Source organism: Bos indicus x Bos taurus, chromosome 25 (assembly GCF_003369695.1).
Source record: "Bos indicus x Bos taurus breed Angus x Brahman F1 hybrid chromosome 25, Bos_hybrid_MaternalHap_v2.0, whole genome shotgun sequence".
Classification (NCBI taxonomy): domain Eukaryota; kingdom Metazoa; phylum Chordata; class Mammalia; order Artiodactyla; family Bovidae; genus Bos; species Bos indicus x Bos taurus.
This window is the reverse complement of record NC_040100.1, coordinates 5,522,853-5,549,499: the sequence shown is the minus strand read 5'-3', so window position 1 is coordinate 5,549,499 and position 26,647 is coordinate 5,522,853. Positions and strand designations below refer to the sequence as shown.

Genomic DNA, 26,647 nt, shown 5'->3' with positions numbered 1-26,647 from the left:
GGGCGGGGGGGCGGGAAACTGGCCTGGCGGAAGAAGTCGAGCCCGAGGAATTTCCGGTTCCGGTGTCAGCTCGAGGCGCCGCCGCCGCAGCCGCCGGAGCCGCGATGCCTAAAGGAGGTGAGGGGCGGGCGCGTGTCGCCCGCGGGCCTCGAGGAGCGGCCCGAGTCCGGCTCCCGCCGTCCAGTCAGCCCGCGGGCGCCTCAGAGAGCGACTCGGAGGGAGAGCGTCCGCTCCGCCTGAGGGCCTGGGCTGGGCCTCGACGCCCAATTGTCCCGCTTGGAGAAACTGAGGACCGTAGTAGTGGCCTCGAGCCGCTCCCGCGGGGGGCTGAGGAGATTTGGAGGCTCTGGGTCCTCGCCCACCCGGATGGCCCATCTAGGGCGCGTTCTCTCGGCTTGGGGGGGTCTGGAGTTTCCTACCCCTTTCAGGCTCGCCGGGGACTGAGTCACCGCGTCCCGCGCCAGAGGCGGGCCCGCCTGCCTCGCGCGTAAAACGTGGGCCTTCTCGGGCTCTGGGCGAGCTAGGCTTGCCTGTTGCGACCTAGCTGGATGCTCTTGAGCCTGGCCGACCTAGCTTTGACTGCCCTTTTCGAGCGGCTAGACGTGGGCCTTTGAGCCAGCCGCATAACCTCCCTGTGTGTTTGCAAGTATAGGGGTATGATTGTATCTACCTCATAATACTGATGCGAGTCTTGAAGTAGGCGATCCACGTGGAGGGCGCTGTATGCTGCTAATAGTCGCTAAGTGTCCAGTAAGCATTATCTATTGTTACTCCTCAGACTTTGCCAGTTCCTTGGCCAAGAAAGTAAAGAATCCATGGCGTCCCCGGTACGTTTGTACACCGTTCTCCATCCTCTTCCCCTACACTGTCTAGCCTTATGGCCTTGAACAAGTTGTTTAACTTCTCCCAGCCTGTTTTCCCCATCTGGAACACCTAGCTAATAACCCTTAGCCTGGAGAGTTGGGATCGGGGTCTTACATAGAGCCCTCGCCGTGCCTGACTACTCCTGGCGCAAAAGAGGTGTTCAGTTAATATTGGTCTCTCCTGTGACATGTTGGTTAAGATGTCTCAGCCCACAGGAAGATCTGCTTGGAGCTTTTTCAAACCTAAATGACTTCCTGACTCTGCTCCCAGAGATGCTGGGGTTTTCAGAGCTGAATCTCTTTAAACGTAGTTTTCTAGTGGTTTATTCTGTGGTAGGAAGAGCTTGGTCTCCTCTGTGTCTCTCAGTCTTATGTTCTGCAAAAGGAGGGGTATTAGGGGTACCAACCTGGGTTCGATCCCTGGGTTGAGAAGAGTTCCTGGAGAAGGGAAAAGCTACCCACTCCAGTGTTCTGGCCTGGAGAATTCCATGGACTGTGTAGTACATGGGGTCGCAAAGAGTCAGACACGACTGAGCAACTTTCACTTCTGGTGCCAGAATTCTAAGAGCCCTACTTAATAGGTGCTTTGAGCCAAGGTTGGCGGTTACAATTAGAAAATCCTAAATAGGGATACTTGTTTAAATGACTTGGCCTTTTGGCTTGTGAAAGCTTTATGGGCAGATAACATTTACATTTTTGCTGGTGTTAATTTGCTTGAAAAGTAAGAGAGAACATGAAGATGTAAAAGTGTAAAATTCTCTAAGAGCCAAGGACCAACTCTTGTCTTTGTCATGAAACCTGTGAAACATTTTCAAAGGTGTGGAGAGCTTCTAATAAAAGTTACTGTAGACCAAGTTAAGATCAGTGTCCCATAGCCAGACATGCAGGGTCAGAGCCTGTAGTAGTCAATTTTGAGCTGTTTCTATTCCTTAGACCATTAAGAGGGCAAGAAATGTTGGGGTTTTGGATGGCAAACTTGATCTCTCACAATAGGACTTTGATGATCCTTGACTGAGACACCCTTGGGAATCCCAGGTAGTCATTAAAAATGGGTGGTGTGGTCTGTAGCAGCCCAATTATGGCTCTGCAGCTGCTGTCTAGGAAATTAGAGGAGGCTAGTATCTCTGCTGCTGTCTCTGGAGTTCAGAGCAGCTCTGGCTGCCTCATTATAGATTCTCTGCTCTCAGTGAGAGGGTCATGAGAAACCAGGTGGGCTGCAGCTTCCAGGAGAGGTGAAATGGATCCAGGCCACAGCCACCAGCATCCTCCAGAATAGCTGAGAAGGTGCCGCCCTGCTGTGAAACTGGCTGTTGGCTTTGTGTGTGTGTGCTCAGTCGAGTCCAACTCTTTGCGACCCCATGTACTGTAGCCTGCCAGGCTCCTCTCCATGGAATTTTCCAGGCAAGAATACTGGAGCATGTTGTCATTTCCTCCTCCAGGGGATTTTTATAATCCAGAGATCGAACCTGTGTCTCTTGTGTCTCCTGCATTGGCAGGTGGATTCTTTACCACTGAGCCACCTGGGAAGCCTGTGGCAGGGGTCAGTCTAGTGTCTTGGTTTGAGAGAGTCAGGCTATAAAATTGATTCTCTGTGATGAACTTAAATTGCTAGTTACATTTTTAACTCTTAGAAGGTAGTCAGTTTTATTTTCAACTTTACCTTTGTTTGGCAATTGTGTTTCTACTCCGAGCACAGAAAGTTTTCTCATATAGGTTTTAAGTTTTCCCTTTCTACCATAAATACCACTTAAATAATTATTAAGTAGCTTATATTCCCTGCATCTGTAGTAAATTGTCATTGTGACCAGTAGCTTTGTTTTTTCTTTTCCCCCCACACCATGTATTATTGGGAGGTGAGTGGGTATGTAATATCTTACCAAAAAACCTGATTGAACTTTTTGGTCAACCCAATATATATACACACTAGAAGAGTAACAGTTATAGCAAACTTACTTTGTAGTACTTGTCTAGTGCCGAGCACTGATCCAACATCTTCACAACAATCCTATGTGGTAGGGAAACTGAGACTCAAAGATTAAGTACCTACCCAAAGTCACAAAACTATTAAGTGGTAGAGCTGAGATTTGAACCCAGGGATTGGACCCCAACATTTGTGCTCTTCACCACTCTGCTTTAGCTTTAAGTCTCCTTGTCTATAAAATGTGACCAGCCGTGATGTGCACCTTAGGTTTAATCTGGGACTCAAATGAGCCCCTGGCTGTGACAGAGCATTGCAAATAAAGAGCACTGTAGTGACAGCAGGGGTGAGGGTTACCCCTTCTCGTGATTGCATCTGAGTCCTCTGCGTGTGGATGAAGGGACCAGGGGACTTAGCGGGTCCCTCCCTGTGGTGCCCCCCACCCGGATCCCCCCTCAGGCCTCGGTGGTGGGAGCCGCATCCAGCAGGCGGTTTGGGGCTGCATCAGGTGATCACATGTCCCCTCTTTTGTCCCTTTGAACAGGTGAGGGGGAGGTACAGGTGGGTGGGCGGTCTTGGTGAGGGGCAATGGAGGTCGGCAGCCTCTGCTGAGAGCAGCTCAAGCGGGACACAGTCTGAAGTTCAGGGCAATCAAGGGAGCTAGCTGCCTTCCTGTTGCCTTCCTAAACTTCCGGTCCTTGTGCAGGGAGAAAGGGAGGCCACAAAGGCCGGGCCCGGCAATACACGAGCCCTGAGGAGATTGATGCGCAGCTCCAGGCTGAAAAGCAGAAGGCCCGGGTGAGTACGCGACTCTTCGGGCCACTCCAGTGGCCCAGGGTGGCACCCAGAGAGGCCGGGCAAGGACCACCCATCCTCTGGAGGAAGCCAACACCTGGGGTGTGGTTGGAGGGGGCGGGCGGCAGGCCTTTGGTTGACCACTTAGAGCTTTGTTTTCTCAGCAGTGGGTCCCTGCTCCTGTGTTGTGGGGGCTCTCCCTTACCACGGCCCTGCACATCTGCAGCGCGGGCGCTCCACACCCACCTTGTGTGATCTGGCCTCCGCCAGCCCTGCTGGGACTTGACACCCTGCCTTCCCCCTCCCGCCACTGGCGAGAGTGCCATCCGTGCTTAGCACCCCCTCCTGCCTGCTCCCCTCACTGGTGCTCCCCACCCTTCCCCCTCCAGTCTCAGCTTAGGAGGTCCCTCTGTCCCTCCGTGCTTTTTCCAGCCCACTGTCAGGAAACAGAGCATGTTTCCGTCGTTGGTGTCCGTGACCCTCCCACACCATTAGATCCTCACCTGGATGAGGGCCACAGGGAGCTGTCAGTGCGGATGACTGAAGCGTGACGTGTGAGGAAGAAGCCACAGTCGGGGAGGGTCTGATGGAGCAGCCTGCGGCTGAGCAGGACCTTGGAGGATGTGTGGGCAGGAGCTAAGGGGGTGGAAATGCTTACGGTTTTTGTCAGGGATGTTTCTAGTAGGGAGGCAAGAAAGGTAGAGGGAGGCGGCGCAGCAGGGCATCTTTGTGGGCAGTTTGGAGTGACTGACCTGCCCCTGACTGTGGGAGTGGAAAGTGGGGGAGGGAAGAGGCTTGCCTGGGAAAACGAGTACAAACTGGCAGCTGCATGTGGCAGCAGGGACAGTGGGAGGGAAACCGAGCGGGACAGTGGTTTCCAGCCCCACAGCCAAGTCCTGTGGACTCTGGGAGACAAGCTGTGTACCAAGGCGGTCCCAGGCACCTGGGCTGAAAAGAGGAGCAGGGCCTTGTATGGCTGTGTGAGGGGTTGGTTCACAACCCCTGGCAAAGGCTTGGGAAAGGCTTCTAGGCTGTGGAGCCAAGTGAACAGGCTGCCTGTGACCCAGGTCCCCCGTGGGGCCAGCGCAGCAGAGTAGGACTCTTGCCATACTTGGTCCCAGCCTTCTGGGGGCTTAATTTCTCAAGGTTCACAATCTGGGGCAGGAGGGATGGGAGGATCATGGTCTTGGGAGTTTGGTTTGCATCTTTTGATTCCTCAGATTGCCCATTTCTGAAACAGGAAGAAGAGGAACAAGGAGAAGAAGGTGGAGATGGGGCTGCAGGTGACCCAAAAAAAGAGAAGAAATCCCTAGATTCAGATGAGAGCGAGGATGAAGAAGATGATTACCAGGTACTGAGTCTGATGGGGACCTGGGTTCTAGACTCATCCATTCAGCAAATGTTCATCAGTGGTTTCGCAGCCCCCGTGGTACATGCAGACAGAGTCTTTACACTTAAGGGTTTGCATTGAAATAAGATAGAGACAATAAGGAAGTCCGTGAACAGTATAATTTCAGGTAGCCAGAAATATCATGAATAAGATGATCCATGATTGAGGATACATGATTGAGGAGTGGTGCGTGGTGAGAAGGTGACTTTTAAACTGAGATCTGAAAAACAAGGCGGAGCCAGTCACATGAAAATTGTTTGGCTGAGTCGTTGAGGCAGCCAGGTTAGCAAGTGCAGTCCGGGGGTCAGAATAACCTAGGCAGGTCCAGGGAACAGAGAGGCTAGTGGGGCTGTGACTTGGTGGGTAAGAAGTGGAGTTAGGAATGGAGGAGGAGCAGTTGGCAAGGCAGCACGTGTGCGGTTGTGAAGGGGTTTTGGTTTAATTGTAGCAGGTAGTGGGCAGCTGGTAAAGTGGGATGTGGGCGAGAGAGCACCAGTGCGTGCGTGCGTGCTTAGTCACTTTAGTCATGTTTGCCTCTTGTGACCCTGTGGACTGCAGCCTGCCAGGCTCCTCAGTCCATGGGATTCTCCAGGCAAGAATACGGGCCAGATTTGCTTATATCTGCACAGTGAGTTGTACAGTGTTGAGTGTAGAAGCCGAGAGCTGGTAGCAGGTATCCAGACAAGAAATTGTAACTTGACTTAAGGGGGTGGCAGTCAGATCAGATCAGATCAGTCGCTCAGTCGTGTCCGACTCTTTGCGACCCCATGAATCGCAGCATGCCAGGCCTCCCTGTCCATCACCAACTCCCGGAGTTCACCCAGACTCACCTCCATCGAGTCAGTGATGCCATCCAGCCATCTCATTCTCTGTCGTCCCCTTCTCCTCCTGCCCCCAATCCCTCCCAGCATCAGAGTCTTTTCCAATGAGTCAACTCTTCACATCAGGTGGCCAAAGTACTAGAGTTTCAGCTTTAGCATCATTCCTTCCAAAGAAATCCCAGGGCTGATCTCCTTCAAAATGGACTGGTTGGATCTCCTTGCAGTCCAAGGGACTCAAGAGTCTTCTCCAACACCACAGTTCAAAAGCATCAATTCTTCAGCGTTCAGCCTTCTTCACAGTCCAACTCTCACATCCATACATGACCACAGGGAAAACCATAGCCATGACTAGATGAACCTTTGTTGGCAAAGTAATGTCTCTGCTTCTGAATATGCTATTTGGTTGGTCATAACTTTCCTTCCAAGGAGTAAGCGTCTTTTAATTTCATGGCTGCAGTCACCATCTGCAGTGATTTTGGAGCCCAGAAAAATAAAGTCTGATACTGTTTCCACTCTTTCCCCATCTATTTCCCATGAAGTGGTGAGACCGGATGCCATGATCTTCGTTTTCTGAATGTTGAGCTTTAAGCCAATTTTTTCACTCTCTACTTTCACTTTCATCAAGAGGCTTTTGAGTTCCTCTTCACTTTCTGCCATAAGGGTGGTGTCATCTGCATATCTGAGGTGACTGATATTTCTCCCGGCAATCTTGATTCCAGCTGTGTTTCTTCCAGTCCAGCGTTTCTCATGATGTACTCTGCATAGAAGTTAAATAAGCAGGGTGACAATATACAGCCTTGACGTACTCCTTTTCCTATTTGGAACCGTCTGTTGTTCCATGTCCAGTTCTAACTGTTGCTTCCTGACCTGCATACAAATTTCTCAAGAGGCAGATCAGGTGGTTTGGTATTCCCATCTCTTTCAGAATTTTCCACAGTTTATTGTGATCCACACAGTCAAAGGCTTTGGCATAGTCAATAAAGCAGAAATAGATGTTTTTCTGGAACTCTCTTGCTTTTTCCATGATCCAGCGGATGTTGGCAATTTGATCTCTGGTTCCTCTGCCTTTTCTAAAACCAGCTTGAACATCAGGAAGTTCACGGTTCACATATTGCTGAAGCCTAGCAGTGGAGAAAAGTGGGCAGATTCAAGCTGTGTTTTAAAGATGAACTCGTTGGGATTTGTCCGGGGTTGGGGTGGTGGGACTAAGGGGAAAGAGAAACAAGGCCTTGCTCGGGCTTGTGGGGAAGAACGGGCTGAGTCTGCAGTTCTGTTTTAGATGAGTTAAACTTGGGATGTCAGGTATCTAGGTAAGGTATGTCCACGTACCGGTTGGGTAGAGGTACCTGGAGCTCTGTGCAGTGCTCTGATGAACAGGTGTTTGGAAGCTCTCTCCCTGGTCTCTTCCGAGATCAGCCGAGATCGGGCGCCTTCAGGCTGATAAGGCCGGAGACTCTCCCTGGTCTCTTAAAGAGAACAGCTGGGTTGACAGGGCCTGAAACTTTGATCAAACCTGTTGCATCAAGCACTTGTGCTCTCATTACTTTCTACACTTTGCCTGGGAAGCTGGGAGGTGCAAGCTGCAGGTCCGCCTCCCAAACCTGCAGACATTGAGCTCGTTCCCAGGTCCCACTTCCCCGCAAGCAACTGCTCTGGAGACCCAGCATGGCTAGCAGCCAGGCGTGAGGTTCCATGGAAACGGCTTTCAGAGGCTGAGCTCTAAGTGAGGGAGTACCTCTGTGCTGAGAGCTTGTGAATTGGGCTTGGGTTCACATCTCCTGTCTACTTCTTGGTTGATGTCAGGCATTTTATTGTGTCTCTGCTCTGCTGCCTGTGAAACTAGGGTGACAGTCCCTGGTGGCCTGGACACGGCACAGGCTGGACTTGGTCACCCGTACTCCCGCTGCATCTCCTGGGCTGGTTCAGACACGCCTGAGCTCTGTTCCCACCGTGACCGTGTGATCTGAGTGTCACACGGCCTGGGGAGGAGCAGTTTGTTCTAGTCCAGTCAGGCTGTGGAGATGGGGGTGGCCCTCGGGCACTGCAGAACCAAGTTTCTCCAATGTCCGGCTTCTTGTCCTATCTTAGCAAAAGCGCAAAGGCGTGGAAGGGCTCATCGACATTGAAAACCCCAACCGGGTGGCACAGACAACCAAAAAAGTCACACAGCTGGACCTGGACGGGCCCAAGGAACTGTCACGGAGAGAGAGGTAACTGCTGCTTCTGAGCCTCGTGGCTTCGGCTGGGGGCTGAGGCCCCAGCTCCTCTGCCCTCACTTCTGGGCCCTGAGGTCTCCAGTGGCCGGATGGGGGCTCCAGTTGTGGTGTTTATTTCTATATGATCTCATTCCCCAAAGGCCCTTTAGAAGTTTCTCGGGAACAAAAAAAAAAAAGTTTTTTTCACCAGTGGAAACATAGGGAAAATGCAACAGCAGATTCAGACCTGAGCGTTACACTTGAGGTAATCCCTGGGGATGCGGACATGCTACAGCCCCTCCCTCAGGACACTCTGCTCCAGGGTCACCTCCCTTATCCAGCCTAATCAGACCCTCCTGACCTGCGTCCGTCCTTGACGTCATGGCTGTGGGGTTGGGGGCCTGTACTGATGGGCAGTGTGGGGAGACCCACCAGTTGCCCAGTCCTCTCTCGTCTCAGATGAAAATGAGGCTTCAGAGAGCTCCCTGTGGGCGGTGTGAGGCTCGCACCTGAGGGCTAAAGTGCCCTGCACATGGCTCGTCTCTGTTTTCATGCTTACCTAGTGGTGTCTGGGGCCTCACAGGAGGTTGTGGGCCACTAGGAAAAGCCACCGTGATTTCTCTCCTGATTGTGCTCTTTGATTTAAATCCACCTTGCTGTGCTGACCCCATGAGAGCTGAATAGGGTCTCTGTAAACCCCACGGGGAAGGCCCACCAGCTTGGGGTGTGACTGAAGGCTGCCTGAGACCCTCCCCCTCCAACTGCCTTCTCACCACTGAGGACCGCCCACCCCCCAAGGTAGCAGAGTGACAGACGGCCTTTACTAACTTGCCTGTGAGTGTCTGTCAGGGAGGGGCCACTTGGCCACAGCCCCTCCTCCACTTGGGCCTCGGCCCCAGTGTTTGGCCTTGATTCTGGCTCCCGCCTCCGGCTCAGCTGACTGGTGGGGAAGATGTCCCCTGTGACACCCCTTTACCCAAACAGAGAAGAAATTGAGAAGCAGAAAGCGAAAGAGCGTTACATGAAGATGCATTTAGCGGGGAAGACAGAGCAAGCCAAGGCTGACCTTGCCCGGCTGGCGATCATCCGAAAACAGCGGGAAGAGGCTGCCAGGAAGAAGGAAGAAGAGAGGAAAGGTAAGTCTGAGCCACTGGCGTGGCAGCCTGACCCTGGCTCTGGATGGAGTGAAGCCCTGTACTTCGATGTCTTGCTGTGAGGTGGGTTTGGGCCAGATTGCTCAGGAGGCTGTGTGTGTGTGTGTGTTTCTGTCAGATGGAGGTGGGCGTTCCTGCCTGCCACCTCCCAGGATTCTGGAAGGGTCCAGCAGAAGGAGAATTGAATCTCAGCAGAGCAATGTCCACAGCATTTGAGGGAGGCCTCAATGCACCTACTTTGGAGGCTAGAAGGTTCCACTAAGTCTCTGGTGCCTTGTATAGCCAGGAGACCTGCTTGGCATCACCATTGTATGTCTCAGGGGCTTGGGAGGGTGTGGTGGGCTGGGCTTCCCAGATGAAATCTGGCCCAGGTGTCCCTGTTCCCCATGCCTTCCTTCCAGTGGGGCCGAAGGTGGTAGGGTTCTTCCAGGCCAGGTTGGCTGTGAGGAATTGGTCTGGTTTAAAGGAGTGTTTGTCTCAGGACCTTCTGGCCTTGTGCACTCCTTTCTCCATCTGTGGGGGAGCCATGAGTGTTGGGAATCTTGCTGTCCTGCATTCTAGAGGCCAAGAGATGCCCCGGAGAAGGCAATGGCACCCCACTCCAGTACTCTTGCCTGGAAAATCCCATGGACGGAGGAGCCTGGTAGGCTGTAGTCCATGGGGTCGCGAAGAGTCGGACATGACTGAGCGACTTCACTTTCACTTTTCACTTTCATGCATTGGAGAAGGAAATGGCAACCCACTCCAGTGTTCTTGCCAGGAGAATCCCAGGGACGGGGGAGCCTGGTGGGCTGCCGTCTATGGGATCGCACAGAGTCGGACACAATTGAAGTGACTTAGCAGCAGCAGCAGCAGAGATGCCCCAGGGCATTATCACCACTTTGGAGATACCAGGTGATCTCAGCTGCCCATCAGTCGCTTGTTTCACAAACCCCAAGCAGGAAAGGGCTGTGTGTGTGACTGCTTGAATGTTGCTGATTTCAGACTTCAGAAGCCACAGGGAGAGGTTGGAATTACAGAGTTCTGGGAGCAGGCTAAGAAGAGTTTCTATCTGCCCAGTAGATTGCATGTTGGTGGGCCTTTGTGGAGGAGGGTAACCACCCAAACTCAGCAAGAATGTCTGGACACGTGGGTCCAGTGGCTTCCATGGGAGGGCGTCAGGCAGGGCCCTTCTTGGTCTCTTCCTCATCTGCCAGCTGAGCCAGTTGCACAGACTGTTCTCTGAGGCCTCCTGAACCTACATTTCGCTGATTCTGGGGTGTGCGGGGCTGTGTGTGTGGAAGGGTGGTTTCGTCTTTTTGTGACTCTCTCTCTTCCTATTTCTCAGCAAAAGATGATGCGACCTTGTCAGGAAAACGAATGCAGTCTCTCTCCCTGAACAAGTAGAACCTGTGCGAGGAGAGACCAGGGAACTGGGCCGTGCTGCCAGGACCTCTGCTGCGTCTCACCCGCCCTGTGCCCTGGCGCCGCTGCAGCAGCCCCTCGTGGCAAGGAGCCCCCCATGGCCTGGGACCTCCTCTTCATCTTGGCACGGAAATCGTTTGGGGGGATGGTGGGGGGGGGGCTGGGGGAGGGGCAGCTGCTATCTTTGAGACAGAAAGATGCAGGACAGCATTTCATATGTAACCATTCAAATGTTTTGGCTGTTTTTAGAATTCAGAACCCTTGTTGGGGGGTACCTGGGAGGTAGGTTAAGAGGAGCTTCCGTTTGTCTGGTAGATTGCAGGGCAGGGGGCAGCTGGGGCTGCAGTAGGGGCTGACAAGTTTGTGATGGCCTGTCTGCCCACCCCTCCCCGGTCTGTGTTCCCTGGGTGCTCACTCAGAGAGGCTGGCAGCTGGCAGCCCGTGCCCATGGGTCCCTGAGGGTCACGGCTCATCCCGGCCAGTCCCCTCTGACAGATGCTTCCCCTGCCCCTCCCACCCCACTCCCTGCCCCCTACTCTGGCCAGGCCCTCGCCTGTTCGTAACCTTGCCCACAGATCACTTCGAGAAACCTGTTTACTGTGCAGCACCCAGGCACAACACGCTCCACAAATCCAACTTGTATATTTGGCAAATTAAACTTGACATTATCGTAATCCTGGTTCTGTGGTCGCTCTTGGGGGCCCCCATGCCTGAGCTGTTTTCACCCAGCAGGACCCAATGTCCCTCTCAGACCCACCCCACGGGGTTCCGGTGCCACCAGTCCTGGGTACAGGGACTGGACCCCGGGCATCTGAGCCAGGAAGGACCACAGGATACAGGAACCACCCGTCTCTTCTTTAACCACCCAGGGACCTTAAGCCAGAGGGGCTGGGGCCTGCGCGCAGGTTTGAGTCCTGTCCTCCTGGTGTTCCCTGGTGGTGCCAGCCCCAGGATTTCAGTGCTGGGAGGAAGCGACCCAACACCCAGCACTACTGCTTGGCCTTACTTGTTACTACCTCGTTCGCGGTGGGTGGCGGTCGGGAAACCCAGGCTTGGCTCAGTCACGTGGGTTCCGCCACAGTGCCTATCTTACTATGCGGCCAGCCCTCTGGAAGGGGCGCCACTTCCCAAACAGCAGCCTCCTGAGTGGTGAACAGGTGCCAGGCACAGGTTTGCTCAAGAATAATGGGGAGCTGGGGGGCTTCCCAGGTGGTGCAGTGGTAAAGAACCTGGTTGCCAAGGTGGGAGATGCCAGAGATGCAGGTCTGATTGCTGGGTGGGAAGGGCCTCTGGAGAAGGAAATAGCAGCCGCATTCAGTCCTCTTGCCTGAAACATCCCATGGACAGAGGAGCCGTCCATGGACAGGGTTACCATCCATGGGGTCACAGAGTCAGATGCGGCTGATCACACAGGCACATGGGGAACCATATAGCCTGATTTTTATTTCCTGATTTAAAAAATCCGTGGGTGTCCTCCAACTCCAGAGGTTATTCTGAGAACAGAGAGGCCCCAGGACAGTGGGAGAGAAGCCACCTTTAGGTACCATTTTTCCTGTAAATGTGGGCCTAGTTCACCGTTAGAAGATCTATTGATGTAACGCATTACCTAGACTAAAAACCATGTGATTTAAAAAACCCAGTAAAATAGGTCCTAAAAAAATGAGCAGTTATTAGAAACCAACCTCAAACATCAAATAGAGAAACAGTAATTTCCTTTAAAGCCCAGAACCAGCCCAGAGTGTACAGTCACCACTCTTGGCATCTGACTGCTGAGTGAGTGACCCTGGCAGCTCCCAAGCTGGACTGCGGCAGGAAGCAACCACAGGGGAGCCGCCTCTGTGTGAAGATCAGCTGTGCTGGCAAACGGCAGGAAGCTACCAGTGCCCTGCCCAGACTGACCCCTCCTCCAGACACACAGGCCAGCGTGTCTACAGTTGCGTTTTTATTACCTTCATGTTCTGAAGCAGTTCATGACCACGAGTGCTTTGAGAACAGTTTTTACAATTAAAGCATTTCTTCAAGAAAAAGACAATCGTTCCTTCCAGAGCCAAGAAGCAGCCTCCCGTCCCTCCCCTCCTGCGGGAACAGCCCCGGTGGGGACCCCACCCGGTACCCTAGAAACTCAACAAAGCGGCCTCAGCCTCCCCGACCCGCTTCTTCAGCCTGGGCCAAGGGCAGCACACTGCTCGCAGGTCATACAATCTTGAGGTCCTTCAGGGCAGACTCCAGGCTCTGGGAGGAGACAAGCAGGACAGACAGGTTGGTTCTCAGCTGTCCTGTAGACACCCCACCACCACCCGCAGGGACCTGGTGCCAGACACAGAACCTGGCCTTTGGGGTCAGGCGATCTGGGTTTGAATCCCAGCCCTGAAGGAAGGTGCTGCAGAGGGTGCCAAGGGGTCCTCACTCCACTGAGGGGCCCTTCTGCAGGGACGAAGGGCTGGAGTGTCCAGGTGGCTGCCAGGGAGAAGGTGGGGGGTAGGGGGCCCGCCCTGGGGACCTGGGGGGAGGCAGGGGTGGAGGGCAGGCCTCACCCTCACGTCCCAGATGCTCATGCCGCCGTCCATGCCGGTGGTGCAAAACTGCGAGCACTTGGCCTTTCCCCCACTCAGCACCGAGATCTGGCTGCAAAGAGAAGGAGGGCTTTACAGATCCCACCCTGCCCTCCAGGAGCCCCCCGACTGCTGGGGGAGCCCGCTTCTGTGAGGTGTGTGCGCCCGGCTGGGAAGGATCACAGAGGACAGGGCTCCCGAATCTGCTCTAGGGGCAAGCAGCAGCCTGTGTGCAAGGGACACAGGGCGGCGTGGGCAGGGGACGTGCGCCCAGGGAGTCAGTGACAACACGGTGTTGTTGATGAGAAGCAGCCAAAGGTGGGGCTGGGAGGAGGCGGGGCTAGTTCCAGAGAGCCTTGGAAGGCAGGCAAAGCGGTCTGGTCTGAAGACATGGGACCCGGCGGCCACAGGAGGGCTTAACAGACAAGTGTCAAGGCCTGGCCGTGCTCTCTCATCTGCCACGGGTCGGACACCCACGGCTGGCAGGATTCAGGGTCTCTCGCTCCGATCCCACCTAGCTCTTCGAGGAGACCGCTGCCACACTCTCCATTCCGCGCCTCCCCGCCAGGTTCTACCCCCAGAGCCGCTGAGGCTCAGGCCCCGCCCGCTAGGAGTCCGTGGGTCGCTGCCCGGCCACCCCCCAGACCCGCACACCCGGCCCTGCGACAGTCCCACACCGTCCCGGGGCCGCAGAGGGAGGCTGCCTGCTCGCCCACCGCCTGATACTAGTCCCGCCGCCGGAAGAGACGGACCCGCCTTCCTAAGTGGACCCGCCCCCAGGCCCCGCCCCCACCTGACGCTGTTCTTGTGCAGCGAGTCCAGGCCGGCGCCCGCCGCCGCACTGCCCTCAGAGCTCGCCTTCTTGTCGAGGTTCTGGAAGCGCTCGCGGGCCGTGAGGCCGCGCTGCGAGCTCTGCTTGGGCACGTCCAGCCGCCCACCGAAGCTCAGCTTCCCCGCGGCGCTGTCGTAGGTGAAGAGCACCGGGAAGCAGTCGTGGCCCTGCGGCGAAGGGCAGGGCGGGGTGCCACTGGAGCGCTGGCCAGGGCAGGCGCAGCGCCCCCATTTTCCTCTAGGGGAACCCCAGGCCCTGGGGGAGGTGCAAGGCTAAGGCACCCCTGGCCACCAATCCAGGGGGAGCCGGAGGCAGGGCGTGGGTGTAGCGCCAGGCAGCCGATGCCCGCTCAGGGACCCCGGCTATAGTAACAGGGGCCAGATGTTGGGGCTGAGCACCTAAGAGCGGCCCCCTCTGCCCGCAAGGCCAGCATCCGGTTGAGAAAGCTGGTCTGGGACTCCCCTGGGAGGCCAGCAGCCCCGCTCCATCCAGTCACATGTGCTCTGGGGGAGACACGGGACCCTTCCCTAGGTAAAGTGGGCCTGATCCCTCCGGGACCCCAGTAAGTTTGCTGAGGCCTGAAGAGAGACTTGACAGAGCTGGGCAGGAGGGACGGAGGAAGAGTGGCACCTTTCTGGACACACGGTAGGACCCCCACCCGCCCCTGCCCACCACAAACACCCATTCTTTGAGTGCGGTGTGGCCCTGTCATTTCCATTGGCCAATAAAATGTAAAAGCAGGAAGGTCTGGCCCAGGGCATATCTCCCCACTTCCCCTGTCTCCAGATGGGAGACAGAGCCCCGCTCCCAGCACCCAGACCAAACAAAGTGAGCAAGAAGCAAACATTTCCCGTGTTAGGCCACTGCAGTTGGTGCCTTTGGGAATTTTTGTTGTCACCCCAGTGTAACCCCACCTATTCCGCATAGAGATATAGATGGACGGATGGATGGATGGATGGGAGGGAGGGAGGGAGGCAGGAGAGGCACGAGCGGGGACAAATTGAGGGCTGCCTGGGCATCTTGGGGCCCCTGGGAGACCTGCTGTCACCAGCCCCTCTCCCAGGCCCCCTCCTTACCGCTGCCACCAGACTGCTCTCCGTGATGAAGGTGACGGCCAGCAGCGGCAGCGTTTCAGAGGCCAGAGTCGCGACGCTGAGAGAGAGAGCGCAATGTCAGCCACGCTGGCTCCTGGTTCTCGGTGCCGGGGCGCACCCCAACTCGGGTGACCCGTACTCACGCCATCTTCTTGTCAGCATCAGCCAGGCACACGGTGCTGTCGTGGCTGACCCAGGCTACACGACTGCCGTTGGCCGAGAAGCAGACGCCATGCACCCAGCCGCAGCTACTGCTGGACTCGAACATCAGCTCCCCGAACGGCATCTTGGAGCCCCACGGGGTGGGTGCTGGCCGCTCCTCCACCTCCTTGATGTAGGCTGAGAAGATCCTGCCGGGAGAGGCAGAAAAGGGGATGGATGGGATCTGAGAGGGACCCAAGAAGGACCCCCCACTGCCCCGCTCTCCCAAACTGGCCTGTTGAGGCCAGAGCACCTAGCTGAGTTTGTGGGTACCCGGGCTGGCTTTTCACGACCTGCGCCTTCATGCTTGGAGAAGTCTGGGCCTCAGTGCCCACTTGTGCAATGGAGTGGGGCCAGGACGTCTCCCAGCTCCAAGTCCTGGGAGCTCTCAGGACCGTATCCGCTCCGTGCCCGGGGCCTCTGGTGCCTGCTGTAGCCTCACGGCCCAGGGGCGATTCAGAAACGCAGGCCATCTTGCCTGGAGCTGGGAGCCAGAGGCCTTGGGAGACTCAGGGGTGCTGGGCCCAAAATGAGAAACAGCCAGTGGCAGTTGGAGTCTCTGTGTTCCAGGTCTTAAGATGACAAGGCAGAGATCGTCCCAGCCTCAGTCATTTATATCTCAGTGTGAATAAAAACACCCACTCTTTTTCCCTCAGATGGAAATCAGGAAGCTGAAGGAGTGGGAGGTTCTAATGAGGACAGGAGGGCCTAGAAAAGGGATCCTGCTGACATTAAAAAGTGGCAAAGGTGTATGTCCTTCTAAGACTCCCCATAGGCCAGACAGAGGACCCAGGAACAATCCTTCAAAGAGCAAAACCTCACAGAAGCTGGACTGAGGCCCAGGTCACCCGCTGGCAGCAGAGCTGGTCTGGAAGGCGGGGCTCTTGTGACAGGGCTCCCCACCACCCTCCGACCCCCGATGAGTCCTGTGTTGACGGCGGGGCCCCCACTCTCACCGGCATTTGAAGTCGCAGGAGCCGGCGGCCAGGAGCACGCTGTTGGGGTGCCAGTCCAGGCTGAGGACGGTGGAGCGGATGGGCTTCTTGATGTGCTTGCACACCCACCTGGACACGGCGGCGGTCACACAGGTGTCAGGGGAGAGAGGGACAGACAGGTGAGCGCCCTCGGACCTCAGCGCCTCGGGCTCCAGGCTCCCACTGGGCCCTGCAGACCACAGAGGTCCCAGGAGGGAAGGGCCCAGGCCAGCTGGGTCCCTCCCTGGATAGGAGCACCACGCTGGTCACCTTTCAACCTCGCAACTACCCTGGGGCCGCCAGGTTAAGGAGAAGTCTGCTCACTGGTCAGGGTGGGACCTGAACTCGAATCTCTCGGACCCCAGTCCGAGCTCCCGCCCGGCCTCTGCCTCAGCGACCCAGGGGAGAAGGTCGTGACGTGGCTGGAACTCGTGAGTGGGCCCTGGAGCATGACGGCTGGTGCCGTGGGCAGATGATTTGCCTCAGGGCTTTGCTGGAAAGTGGGGATGGCAGCGGGGCTTCCCTCATAGCTCAGTCGGTAAAGAATCTGCCTGCAGTGCGGGAGACCCAGGTTCATATTCCTGTGTTGGGAAGAGCCCCTGGAGAAGGAAATGGCAACCCACTCCAGTATTCTTGCCTGGAGAATCCCCTGGATAGAGGATCCTGGCGGGCTACAGTCCACGGGGTCGCAAGAGTTGGACACGACTGAGCGACTAAACCACCACCACCACCAGGGATGGTAGCAGACGCCCAGTCCGGGGAGCCGCAGGGTCACTGCGTACAGGGCTTAGTGTGATGCCCGCAGAGGCGGCCCTGGTGTGGCTTGTACCCTTATTACTAGAGGGGGCTCGGGGAGGGCCAGGCGCTGTGCAGAGAGCCCCTCGCCTCACTGCCAAGGGCTGGAGAGGACACCCTTCTCGGGTCCTGTGAACAGGGTCCTGACTCCCCGCCTAGTGGCTTTGTGGGACCCTCCTGTCCCACCACCTGTTGGTCTGAAGCCCCAGGTCCCTCCAAACCCACTCTGACCCCGCCCAGGCACCCACCAGTCATTTTCCTGCTCGAAATAGCAGATGGAGATGACACGGGAGCCACTGCCCACAGCGAACTTTTTCTCATTGGGGGCCCAGCGCACACAGCGAGCGGCGCGGTTGATGCGCAGGATGACAAGCGTGGGCTTCCACGTGCGGCCCTTCAGCGTCCACACGTAGGCGTTGCGGTCTGTGCCACAGGTCACGATGCGGTTACTATCTGGGGCCCAGTCAATGCCTGTGGGGTGGGAGGAAGGACTAGGCTGGGGCCATCCAAGCAGAGGTGGCTCGACAGTATCCACAGAGGGGCTTCGAGGTCACAATCAGGATTGAATCAGGGAGTGCTGCTAGAGTTCACTGGGGGTGTTACAGCTCTCTCAGCTATCAGTAAACACACCGGAAGGCCAAGCCAAGAGACAAAAATAGAAATGGGTCCCTGGTAATGCTGATGTGCTGGATCAAGCCTTTCCTGAAGCCCTCAAACTTCTGTGTTTTTCAGTAACATGAACCCATCCATGTAACTGCTTTATAACTTAAGCCAGTCTGAATCAGGGTTCTCTCATCAATGCTTGCAACCTGAACTCTCCTACCTAAGAGTAGGTGGACGGCCTGGCTCTGCCTTGCCCTGCCCTCGTTCAAGAGGGTGATCCCAGCAGCCCAACCCACCTGTCACCTGCCCGTTGTGCTCCTTGAGTTCGTGCACCTGGACCCACTTGTTCCCGCTCTTCTCATAGATGTGCACCTCGTGGTTGTTGGGGCAGATAGCGATCTCTGCAGGAGAGACGGGCGGACGTGCTCAGACTCCCCTTCCCTGCCACGAGTCCCCCTCTTCACGGGCCACCTGGGCAGTACCTTGTCCTTCGTCACTGGCCTCTCCTCTGCCTCAGGTCCCGCTGGACGGCCTCCTCCTTGGGACACCTCCCCAGGACTTGGCCACTCCTTACCTGTGCCCACTACCCCCAACATCCCTAAGGCAGTCTTGCAGCTCTCCCTGCCTCCCCCCGCCCCCACCCAGCTCTGCCCCCTGGGGATACTAGGCTCCAGCCACGCAGCTCTCCCTGCCTCCCCCCGCCCCCACCCAGTTCTGCCCCCTGGGGATACTAGGCTCCAGCCACGCAGCTCTCCCTGCCTCCCCCCGCCCCCACCCAGCTCTGCCCCCTGGGGATACTAGGCTCCAGCCACGCAGCTCTCCCTGCCTCCCCCTGCCCCCACCCAGCTCTGCCCCCTGGGGATACTAGGCTCCAGCCACGCAGCTCTCCCTGCCTCCCCCCGCCCCCACCCAGCTCTGCCCCCTGGGGATACTAGGCTCCAGCCACGGTTTCTGGGCTGTTCCTGATGACCCTTGGGGTCGCTGCACCCACCCTGGCCTTTGCACGCTGACTTCCTTCACCTCCTTTGCATGCTGACTTTCCTTACTTCCTTCGGGTCTCCGTGCAAATGCCACCTCCCCCGAAAGGCCTCACGGGCCACCCTTTCGCTTTCCCCTTACTCTGCTTGTTCCCTTGGAGCTCATTTCATTGCAGGCCACATTTCCCACCCCCAAACCCTCACGAGCAGAGGACAGGCTACCTGCCCTGCGCCCACAGTAGTGCCCAGCACAGGCGGGGCTGCCCTCTGGTCTCTGACCCTCAAGGCCCGCTCGCCTGGCTGCCCTGCTTGGGGTCCCTTCTCTCCTGACACTCAGGATCTCAGGGTCAGGGGTGAAGCAGGGGTGCAGCTGGCACAGGGAGCCTCGGGGACTCACGGGTGCGGTCCTTGTTCCAGGCGTGGCAGCTGATGGGCTCCACCAGGAAGCTGTGATAGGCCATGGCTGCTTGGCTTCTGTGCCCAAGACAGGGAGGGAATGCAGGTCAGCATCCCTTCTGGCCTCGGGGGAGGGTGTCATCACCTGTGCCTCAGTTTCCCTGCGGGTGGAGCGCCGTCCCCCTCCAGGAGCACGCCAGGCCTGCTGGCCTTCGCGTGTGCTCTTTTCCCTCTGCAGGGAAGGTCAAGCCTGATGGTCCTGGGAGGCCAGTTCCACGTGCTAACCCTCTCCATGCCGCCAAATGCTCCCCCCGTTCTGTCCAGCAAACTCCTACTCATCTGGAAAGACCCAAAGTGAACTTGAACCCCTTCCCTCCCCGCCTCAGCCTCCCAGAGTCACAGGGAGCCCTGGGTGGAGCCCAGCCACGCTGCTTGCCAGCTGTGTGACCCCGGCACGTCACTCGCCCTCTCTGAACCTCGGTTTCCACATCTGCAAAATGGAAATAGGAATCCTGCCCTCCCCCGCTTTCCCGGAGATTTAAGAGGGTGAAATAAGACAACACATCACGCCTGGCACATAGTAGGTGTTCATGAAACAGCAACTCTTGGTCTAGAATGGATGTGCTGGCCCTCGGCGTGCTTCACCTGTGCAGGGTGGGCCTCCCAGCGGGGGCTGATCCTGGACACACGCACCTCAGGCCTTTGCATAGGCTGTTCCCTCAGCCTTCAAAGCTCTTATCCCAGATGCCCACATGGCTCCCGCCCTCCCCACTGCCATTCAAGTCTGGGTCCAAGGCCACTTTCTAAGCCAGGCTGCCGCCCGCCCCAGCCCCAGACTCTCCCAGTTCAGTTCAGTTGCTCAGTTGTGTCCAACTCTTTGCGACCCCATGGACTGCAGCACACCAGGCCTTCCTGTCCTTCACCAACTCCCGGAGCCTACTCAAACTCATGTCCATCGTGTCAGAGATGCCATCCAACCATCTCATCCTCTGCTGTCCCCTTATCCTCCCGTGGTCAGTCTTTCCCAATGAGTCAGCTCTTCACATCAGGTGGCCAAAGTATTGGAGTTTCAGCTTCAGCATCAGTCCTTCCAATAAATATTCAGGACTGATTTCCTTGAGGATGGACTGGTTGGATCTCCTTGCAGTCCCAGGGACTCTCAAGTCCCTTGTTTTCCCCTCAGATAACCCTACTGAGCACAGGTTGCATTGTCCTCCTTTATTCTGCGGTGTCTTTTTCCCCTGCTGGAATGTAACTCGCTTGATGGAGACATATACTTCTGGCCATCTTGTTCGCACTGCAATCCCCGGCGCCTAAATGCTTGGCACATATAAGTGCTCGATAAATATTTGATGAACACAGTTGTTTACTGCCATTAGCATCCAGCCTGAGTAAGTTATTTTTTTAAATGTTAAAAAAAAAAAAAGGCCAAGCAACATTTCCTGAGCGCTCTGTATTCACCAGCTCTAAGCCCTCCTGTATTCTCAACTTGAACCCCAGATGACGGCTGTGGAGGCGGTGGTTTAGGGGGGGAGGCCACCTGCCCAGACCTGCAGCACCCCCACCCCCCCATGTCTGGGTGTCCCCAGGCCTTCAGCCACCTCCCCCATCTGACCGGGAGGTTTGTGGCCCAAGGCTGGGCCCTGGGAAGGCCACTTCTCAGCCCAGGCCTGAGCCCTGATGGCCCTGGCTGCTGCTGGAACCCTGGGGTCTCTCTCTGCCCCCAGCAGGGGTCTCAGCCAAGACCCCTGAGGGAGGAACAGCGCTGAGTTGGGGCCTATCGAGCTGCGGTGTCACCCACTGTGATGCTGGGGACTCTGGTGCTCAGCGACCACAAATCCCACTTTAATTTATAGCAGGAAGTCCTGCAAATTTCCCAAGGCAGCAGCGGCCAGGCGCGCACAGGTGCACAGACAGGACGGGGCAGGGCCCACCTGGTCTCTCAGCCCCAGACCCAGTGGGTCCTCGGGCAGCCTTTGCTAAGAAAGAAAGTGGACACTCACAGCCAGGCTTGAGGCCACACACGTTCGTGCATGGTTAGCCTTGCACACGCATGACTGCTCCCACACACACACGTGTGCTCAGCCTTGCACACACAAACACGAACACGCAGCTCCCAGGGCAGCTGCCTCCCCAGCCTCTGTCTCCTTATAAGGCCTCTTTTGTGTACAGTAAAGACCCCGGAAGTGGTGCCTGGGAGCCACAGGCCTAGGTCAGCGGGCCAGACGGGGTTTCCCCAGTGCTTCTGCTGCATCCGGGCTGGGCAGGCAGGGGGTCATCCATGTCTACACCGCAGATGCCAAGATGCAGGGTGGGTGCACCAGGCCTGTCCGCTAAGCTGTGCTTATCTGCCCTACTTTCCCCTAGGTCACCAGTGGTGGTGGTGGGGGGTGGAGGTATAAGGTTAGATGCCCACTTTCAAACGCCAGCCGTGTTCTTCTTGGCCCTGACTCCAGGGGAGGCTGACCATCCTGGAGCCCTTCACCCTAGGTGGCCCAGAAGGAAAGAAGCCTCATGGCTGCAGCCCCAGGCGTCCTGGGGACTCAGAGCAGAACCTGACTTCCTGGTTCTGTCCCAGTCCTGCTGTGTGGCCGGGTACCTCTGCCCTTGTGGGCTCTTGGTGACAGTGTCCAGACCTGTGGGCCGGACTCCTAACAGTCTAGTGACATTTCAGGATTTCAGGCTATGAAGATGGAGAGGTTGGGTCTGCAGAGGACAGATAACACAGCTGAGAGGACTCGGGGAGCCCTGGCCATTTGTTTCCTGGGACCCAAAATTTCTCAGTGTGAGAGGGAGGTACGGTAGCGCAGTGGGACAGGCAGGCTCAGAGCACACCTGTCAGCGAGTCACACCTCAGTATAAATTCAGATGGGATACTCCCTCGTCTACTAACCCACACCTTAAAGCAGCGAGGGGGTGCAGCTGAAAGGAGTGGGAAAGAGGAAGACAGACGTGTTTCCCCTTTTTCATAACTTCTGCAAAGCAGTTGAAGCCAGCAGGGCCTCCCAACCCCCACATGTTACAACTGAGGAAGTGGGAGCCCAGGGAGGGGTGTGGCTTCTCCAGCCACTGTAGCCTTGGGGCTCAGCCTCCTGGCTCCTGGGTCAGGGGATCATTCTGTGTGATCAGACCCAGGAAAGCAGCCTTCACACCAGGCCACCAGCCATAGGAACTGTGCCTTCATCATTCCCAGGGAAATCTCCGCCCTGCCAAGGGGCTGGGGGTGGGTGCCACTGCTCGCCAGTCACCCCAGAGGAAAGTGCCCTGGGGGCTGCTCTGCCCAAGGATGTGGACAAGGCAATGCTGCAGTGCTGCCTTCTGGTGGAGACTAAGGCGGGATGAGGCCATGGCCCCGGGGACACTTACCCACTTATCCCTGTGACCCTGCCTCTGAGCCAGCTCTGTGGACCCACTTGCTTGTCGAGGACAAAGAGAGAGGAGAGGACCCTGGGGATGGCATTGCAACTGGGACCCCATGACTAGTGCTCCATGCCCCCATCACCCTGGAAACAGTGAGTCTGGGGGAGCATGGCCAAACCCCAACAGACTCCCCCTACTCCACCGCTACCCCACTGGCTCCAAGCTGCCCGCTACCAACCTGGAGCCAGGATCTTTCTGTGCTTCAGGTAGCACTTCCCCCGTGTCTGGCATATGGTGGTGCTCAGGATGAATGGATGGGGGAATCACCCAGGGCTGGGGTTTGAGGGTGCAGGGAAGGGACAGCAGCCTGAAGGCTGGAGGAGCTTTGGGTGTCCAGGCAGGGGGTGCCAAGGACCACATACCAGGGTGGGGACATACACTCCATGGGCGCAGGGGTATTTGTTTTGTTTGTAAGTGCTTCCCCAGTACCAATCAGAGTGCCCAGCACATAGTAGGTGCTCAGTAAATATTCCTTGACTGTGATTGCATGAATGAATCACATCTATCTTAGTTTATTCCTTACAGACCAGCCCTATTATTTCACTGGTACATATATGCAACTTGTAAATATTTACTGGGGAGTATGTGCTCAAGGCTTTTTCCTGATAGGGTCCATGATCAGAAAAGCTTGGGGATCTTTCATTTAAAAGGTCCTCTGTGAGGATCTGGGGAGAATACAGCTCCCTTCCAAAGCAAAGCAAACCAGGTGAAGCTCCCAGCTGCTCAGCCAAGGGTCTCAAGCCTCACGTCTCTTCCCTACACGCTGGGTTCACATCCCGATTCTCTCGATACTGACGGGGTGCTCCCTGCCAATGCTTCCCCACATCTCTGTCCAGAAAAGGCTGGGGCTGGACGAGGCACTGGGTGTACGTCCTGTCTTGCTTCCAGAGAAGCTTTGCCAGCCCGGCCTTTTCTGCATCCAGAGGTTTGGCTGCATTTGAGGCTGAACTAGGCAGGAGCTGCCTGGAGCAAAGAACTCTGCTCTACAGACACTCAGGGAAGTCCCCACCCAGCTCAGCCACCCGAGGGAGCTGCCAGCAAGCCATTTTGCACTGGTGCTGAGCTGTTACTCAACTTCCTGTTGTGTGTGGAACAACCCTAGTCACCCCAACAGACCAACCGATCCCTCCTCCCCAACTCCACTGCTGAGGTCTTACAAGCCAGGCAAAGTCAAGTCAAGCAAGACAAGTGAAAATCATCCTAAGGCACCATAAAACTTTAGCTAAAAGAATACAGACCAAACAAAACCCCCAAACACATGAAACTCAATGCTGGCAAGACTATGGAGAAATTCTCATTTGTTGCTGATTTGTAAGTCTCTCTGAAGGGCAGTTTGGTAACATCCGATTCCAAACCAACCAGGTGGAAACAAATGGAACAAAATAACATTAACAGGAACTTAAAAATTGTTAACATTTTTTTGTGGCATAAATTCATTTCAATGCTAAAAAACACAGCCACTGCCTTTTTTTTTTTTAAAGCAAACATGTTCATAGTAACTCTCTTTATAATGGTGACAAGACAGAAAAATGCAGATGACTACAAACATGGAAAGAGAAACAGCGAACACGTTGGGATAAGATGTATGTGGATTACATACACATACGTAACTAATTTACTTGGCTTCTTTAAATGCCCAGAATTTACCCAGGACTTTGACATACATTCTCTTGTATGCCCTAAGAGAAGCCCAAGAACTCTTCTAGTGTTTGTTTTAACCTTCATGTTGTAGAGAAGGAAATGGATGCAGACAAAAAGCAAACTGCGCCAAGTCACCCAGAGCCTAAAATGGCACCGTGTGGGATTCTGACCCTAAATCTCAGAGGTGATAAGCTTATAGGCAGGCCTTATAATAAAAGCAAGGACAATAACAGCGCACATTTAGCCCGTGTGTGTGTCTGGCACGCTGCCAAGTGTCTTACACACATGATCACATGTAAGCCTCCCAGCTTGAAAGTTCCTCATTTTCCAGGTAAGTAAAGTTGTGGCCCAGGGCGGTTAGGCGGCTTGCTAAGGTCAGTGGCCAGTGAAGGAAGACCCTGGCGCTCTTAGCAGCTTCTGGTCTGGAAGACCTTGCCAGCCAGGGTGCTCTTAATCACCGGGTAGCAGTGGCCGCCAGGCGGGAGGGGTTCCCGGGACAGCCCAGATGAAACGGAGAGCCCTCCAGCTCCGCGACTGCACCGGGCCCGCTAAGGCTGCTTCATGCCAGTAAACCTCTGTGTCACCGTCGCCGCCCCGAGGTCCCGGCCCTGCCCCAGTCCTGGCCGCGGCCCCTGGGCCGCCGGAGAGAGAGGGGCCGCTCGGAACGCGGCGGTCCAGCGCCCGCGAGCTCAGGAGGTCCGCCTTCCGGACCCGGGCAACCCCCCACCGCATCGGACCCCTTCGACCTGGCCCCGGGGTCGGGGGCGGGCTGGGGGCCGGGAGAGAAGGAGGGAGAGGGGAGGGGCGAGGCGGGCGGGGGCGCCAGCTCATTTCCCCGCTGGAGGAACCCGGAAGGCTGAAGGATGGAGGGGAAGTGACTGGGCGTGGGGGCCCTCCGGCTCGAAATAACGGGGACCACCGACGGCCGGGCAGAGTCAGGGGTGGGGGGACGGGAGAGAGGGGAGGCCGAGAGGGCCGGGCGCGGAGGTGGACGCGCGGACCCGCGCGCCCCGAAGGCACGGAGTGTGGGGAGCGCTGCGGCGCCCTCGCCCGAAGGAGGTCGCTCACCCGCCAGCACCCCGCGCCCCGAGCGCGCCCGCTCACGTCCAGGGGGGCCCTCAGTGCCCCTTCTCGTCCCTGAGCTCCCCGCGGCCCCCCATCTCCTGGCGACCCCCCCGCAACGCCCTCCCCACCTGCACGCGCCCCCTCCCCGCGCTCCCCTCGATCCCGCCCTTCCGGGCTGCCCCCGCGCCCCCCTCACCTCGGGGCGCCGCGGCCGCGGACTCTGGGCAGTCGACGCGCCGAACCGGCTCTGGGCGCCGCGCTGCGCGGCCACTTCCTCGTGGGCGGGGGGCGGGGCCTCCGGGCTCAGCCCCGTGGGGACGGGGCGGGGCCGGGCGGCGGGCGGGGAGCCCCGGGCCTGCCCTCCCTCCCGGCCTGGGGCCGCGCCCACACGGGCCGTCCGGAAAGCATGCTCTGCTCTCCGCCTGTCTGTCGGGGAGACGGAGCTTCGGCGAGGGGCGCCCGTCTCTGTCGGCCTCGGGCCCCCTCCCAGCGGGGACCAGACCTCCGTCCGGGAGCGGATGCCGCGGGTCGCCTCATGTGCGGGGCGTGTGGGCAATCAGGGGCAGTCTGGGCCGCCTGCCCGCCGCCGGGGTCCTCACGTCAAAACGGAGGCGCCGCCCTCGGCTGGTCCAGCCCCTTCCCAGGGCCCACTTCCTGACCCTCTTTCCACCGCAGACCGCTTCCGGTCCTTAAGTTACAGCGGACTCGCAGCCGCCTGAATGTGGTGGGTCTTGGGCCAGGTGGTCCAGGAGGGTCTCTCCATCCCTGCCCCCTGCCTCATCAAGAGGGATGACCGGCAGGTGGCCCTTCCCCCAGCGTTCGCTCAGCCAGACACCAGGTGGCATGGGCGGATGGTGTGGGGTCTCAGGAGGTTCTAGGCACCCACATGTCTCCCGGCTTTGACCCTTGCTGTTCTTTCTGCCTGGAACATTGTCATGTCATGTCATGTCCACACCTGGCCCACTTACCTTTATCTTGCAGGACAGGAGTCAGTGTCTCTTAGGTCACTTTGTCCCTGACCCCCTCAACAGAGTCCTGGGCTCACCAGTCCGGGCTCCCATTACACAATCCCAACCTGCGGGTGGCCGGGAGGAGGAAATGCGTCAAAGGTGAGGAGCACTTTGAGATGAGCACACAGGGTATTTGGTAAACTTTAGCTCCTTCCTGGCTCTGGGCAGACACTGAGGGGCTATTAGCAGGACCCCCACCCCCAACTCCACACCACCACATCCAGCCGTGGCAAATATAAGTGATGGCTTTAGTCAGAAAAAAGTTTCAAGTGAACTGTACCGGCTACCCCCCCTCCCATAAGGACAAGTGCACTTCAATGCGGAGGTGACACTTGAATCCTTGGGTTCCACTTACCTCTCCCCAGCTTTGCAGATGCCCAGGGAACTCCCCCAGGTGGGACTGAGCCCCACCTCTGATGGTGGCCTCCTCCCTCTGCAACACTCTCACCCGATCACCTAGTCCTGGACTTGTGACCTAAGAGTTGGTCAAAGCAAAGCCCAGGACTTCAGATGAAGACAGAGAGGAAGCAATACCTTCTGGAATTTG

At 56.9% G+C, this 26,647-nt stretch overlaps 2 protein-coding genes across 2 annotated transcripts; one reads left to right on the top strand and one right to left on the bottom strand.

Annotated features, from left to right (window-relative positions):
- Positions 1–16: 16 nt before the first annotated feature.
- Positions 17–11,214, top strand: PDAP1 (PDGFA associated protein 1). The gene is made up of 6 exons (XM_027526446.1): positions 17–117; positions 3,488–3,579; positions 4,817–4,927; positions 7,876–7,997; positions 8,967–9,118; positions 10,464–11,214. Exons 1-6 carry the CDS (start codon positions 105–107, stop codon positions 10,520–10,522), a joined length of 549 nt encoding a protein of 182 aa, XP_027382247.1. The 5' UTR covers positions 17–104; the 3' UTR covers positions 10,523–11,214.
- A 1,253-nt stretch (positions 11,215–12,467) lies between these two features.
- ARPC1B (actin related protein 2/3 complex subunit 1B) lies at positions 12,468–25,377 on the bottom strand. Its single transcript, XM_027526440.1, has 10 exons — positions 25,287–25,377; positions 18,966–19,042; positions 17,888–17,992; positions 17,237–17,459; positions 16,176–16,283; positions 15,162–15,368; positions 15,001–15,076; positions 13,886–14,091; positions 13,075–13,165; positions 12,468–12,772 (listed from the first exon to the last, which is right to left on the bottom strand). The coding sequence occupies exons 2-10, from the start codon at positions 19,027–19,029 to the stop codon at positions 12,734–12,736; spliced, it is 1,119 nt and encodes a 372-aa protein (XP_027382241.1). The 5' UTR covers positions 19,030–19,042; positions 25,287–25,377; the 3' UTR covers positions 12,468–12,733.
- Positions 25,378–26,647: the final 1,270 nt, after the last annotated feature.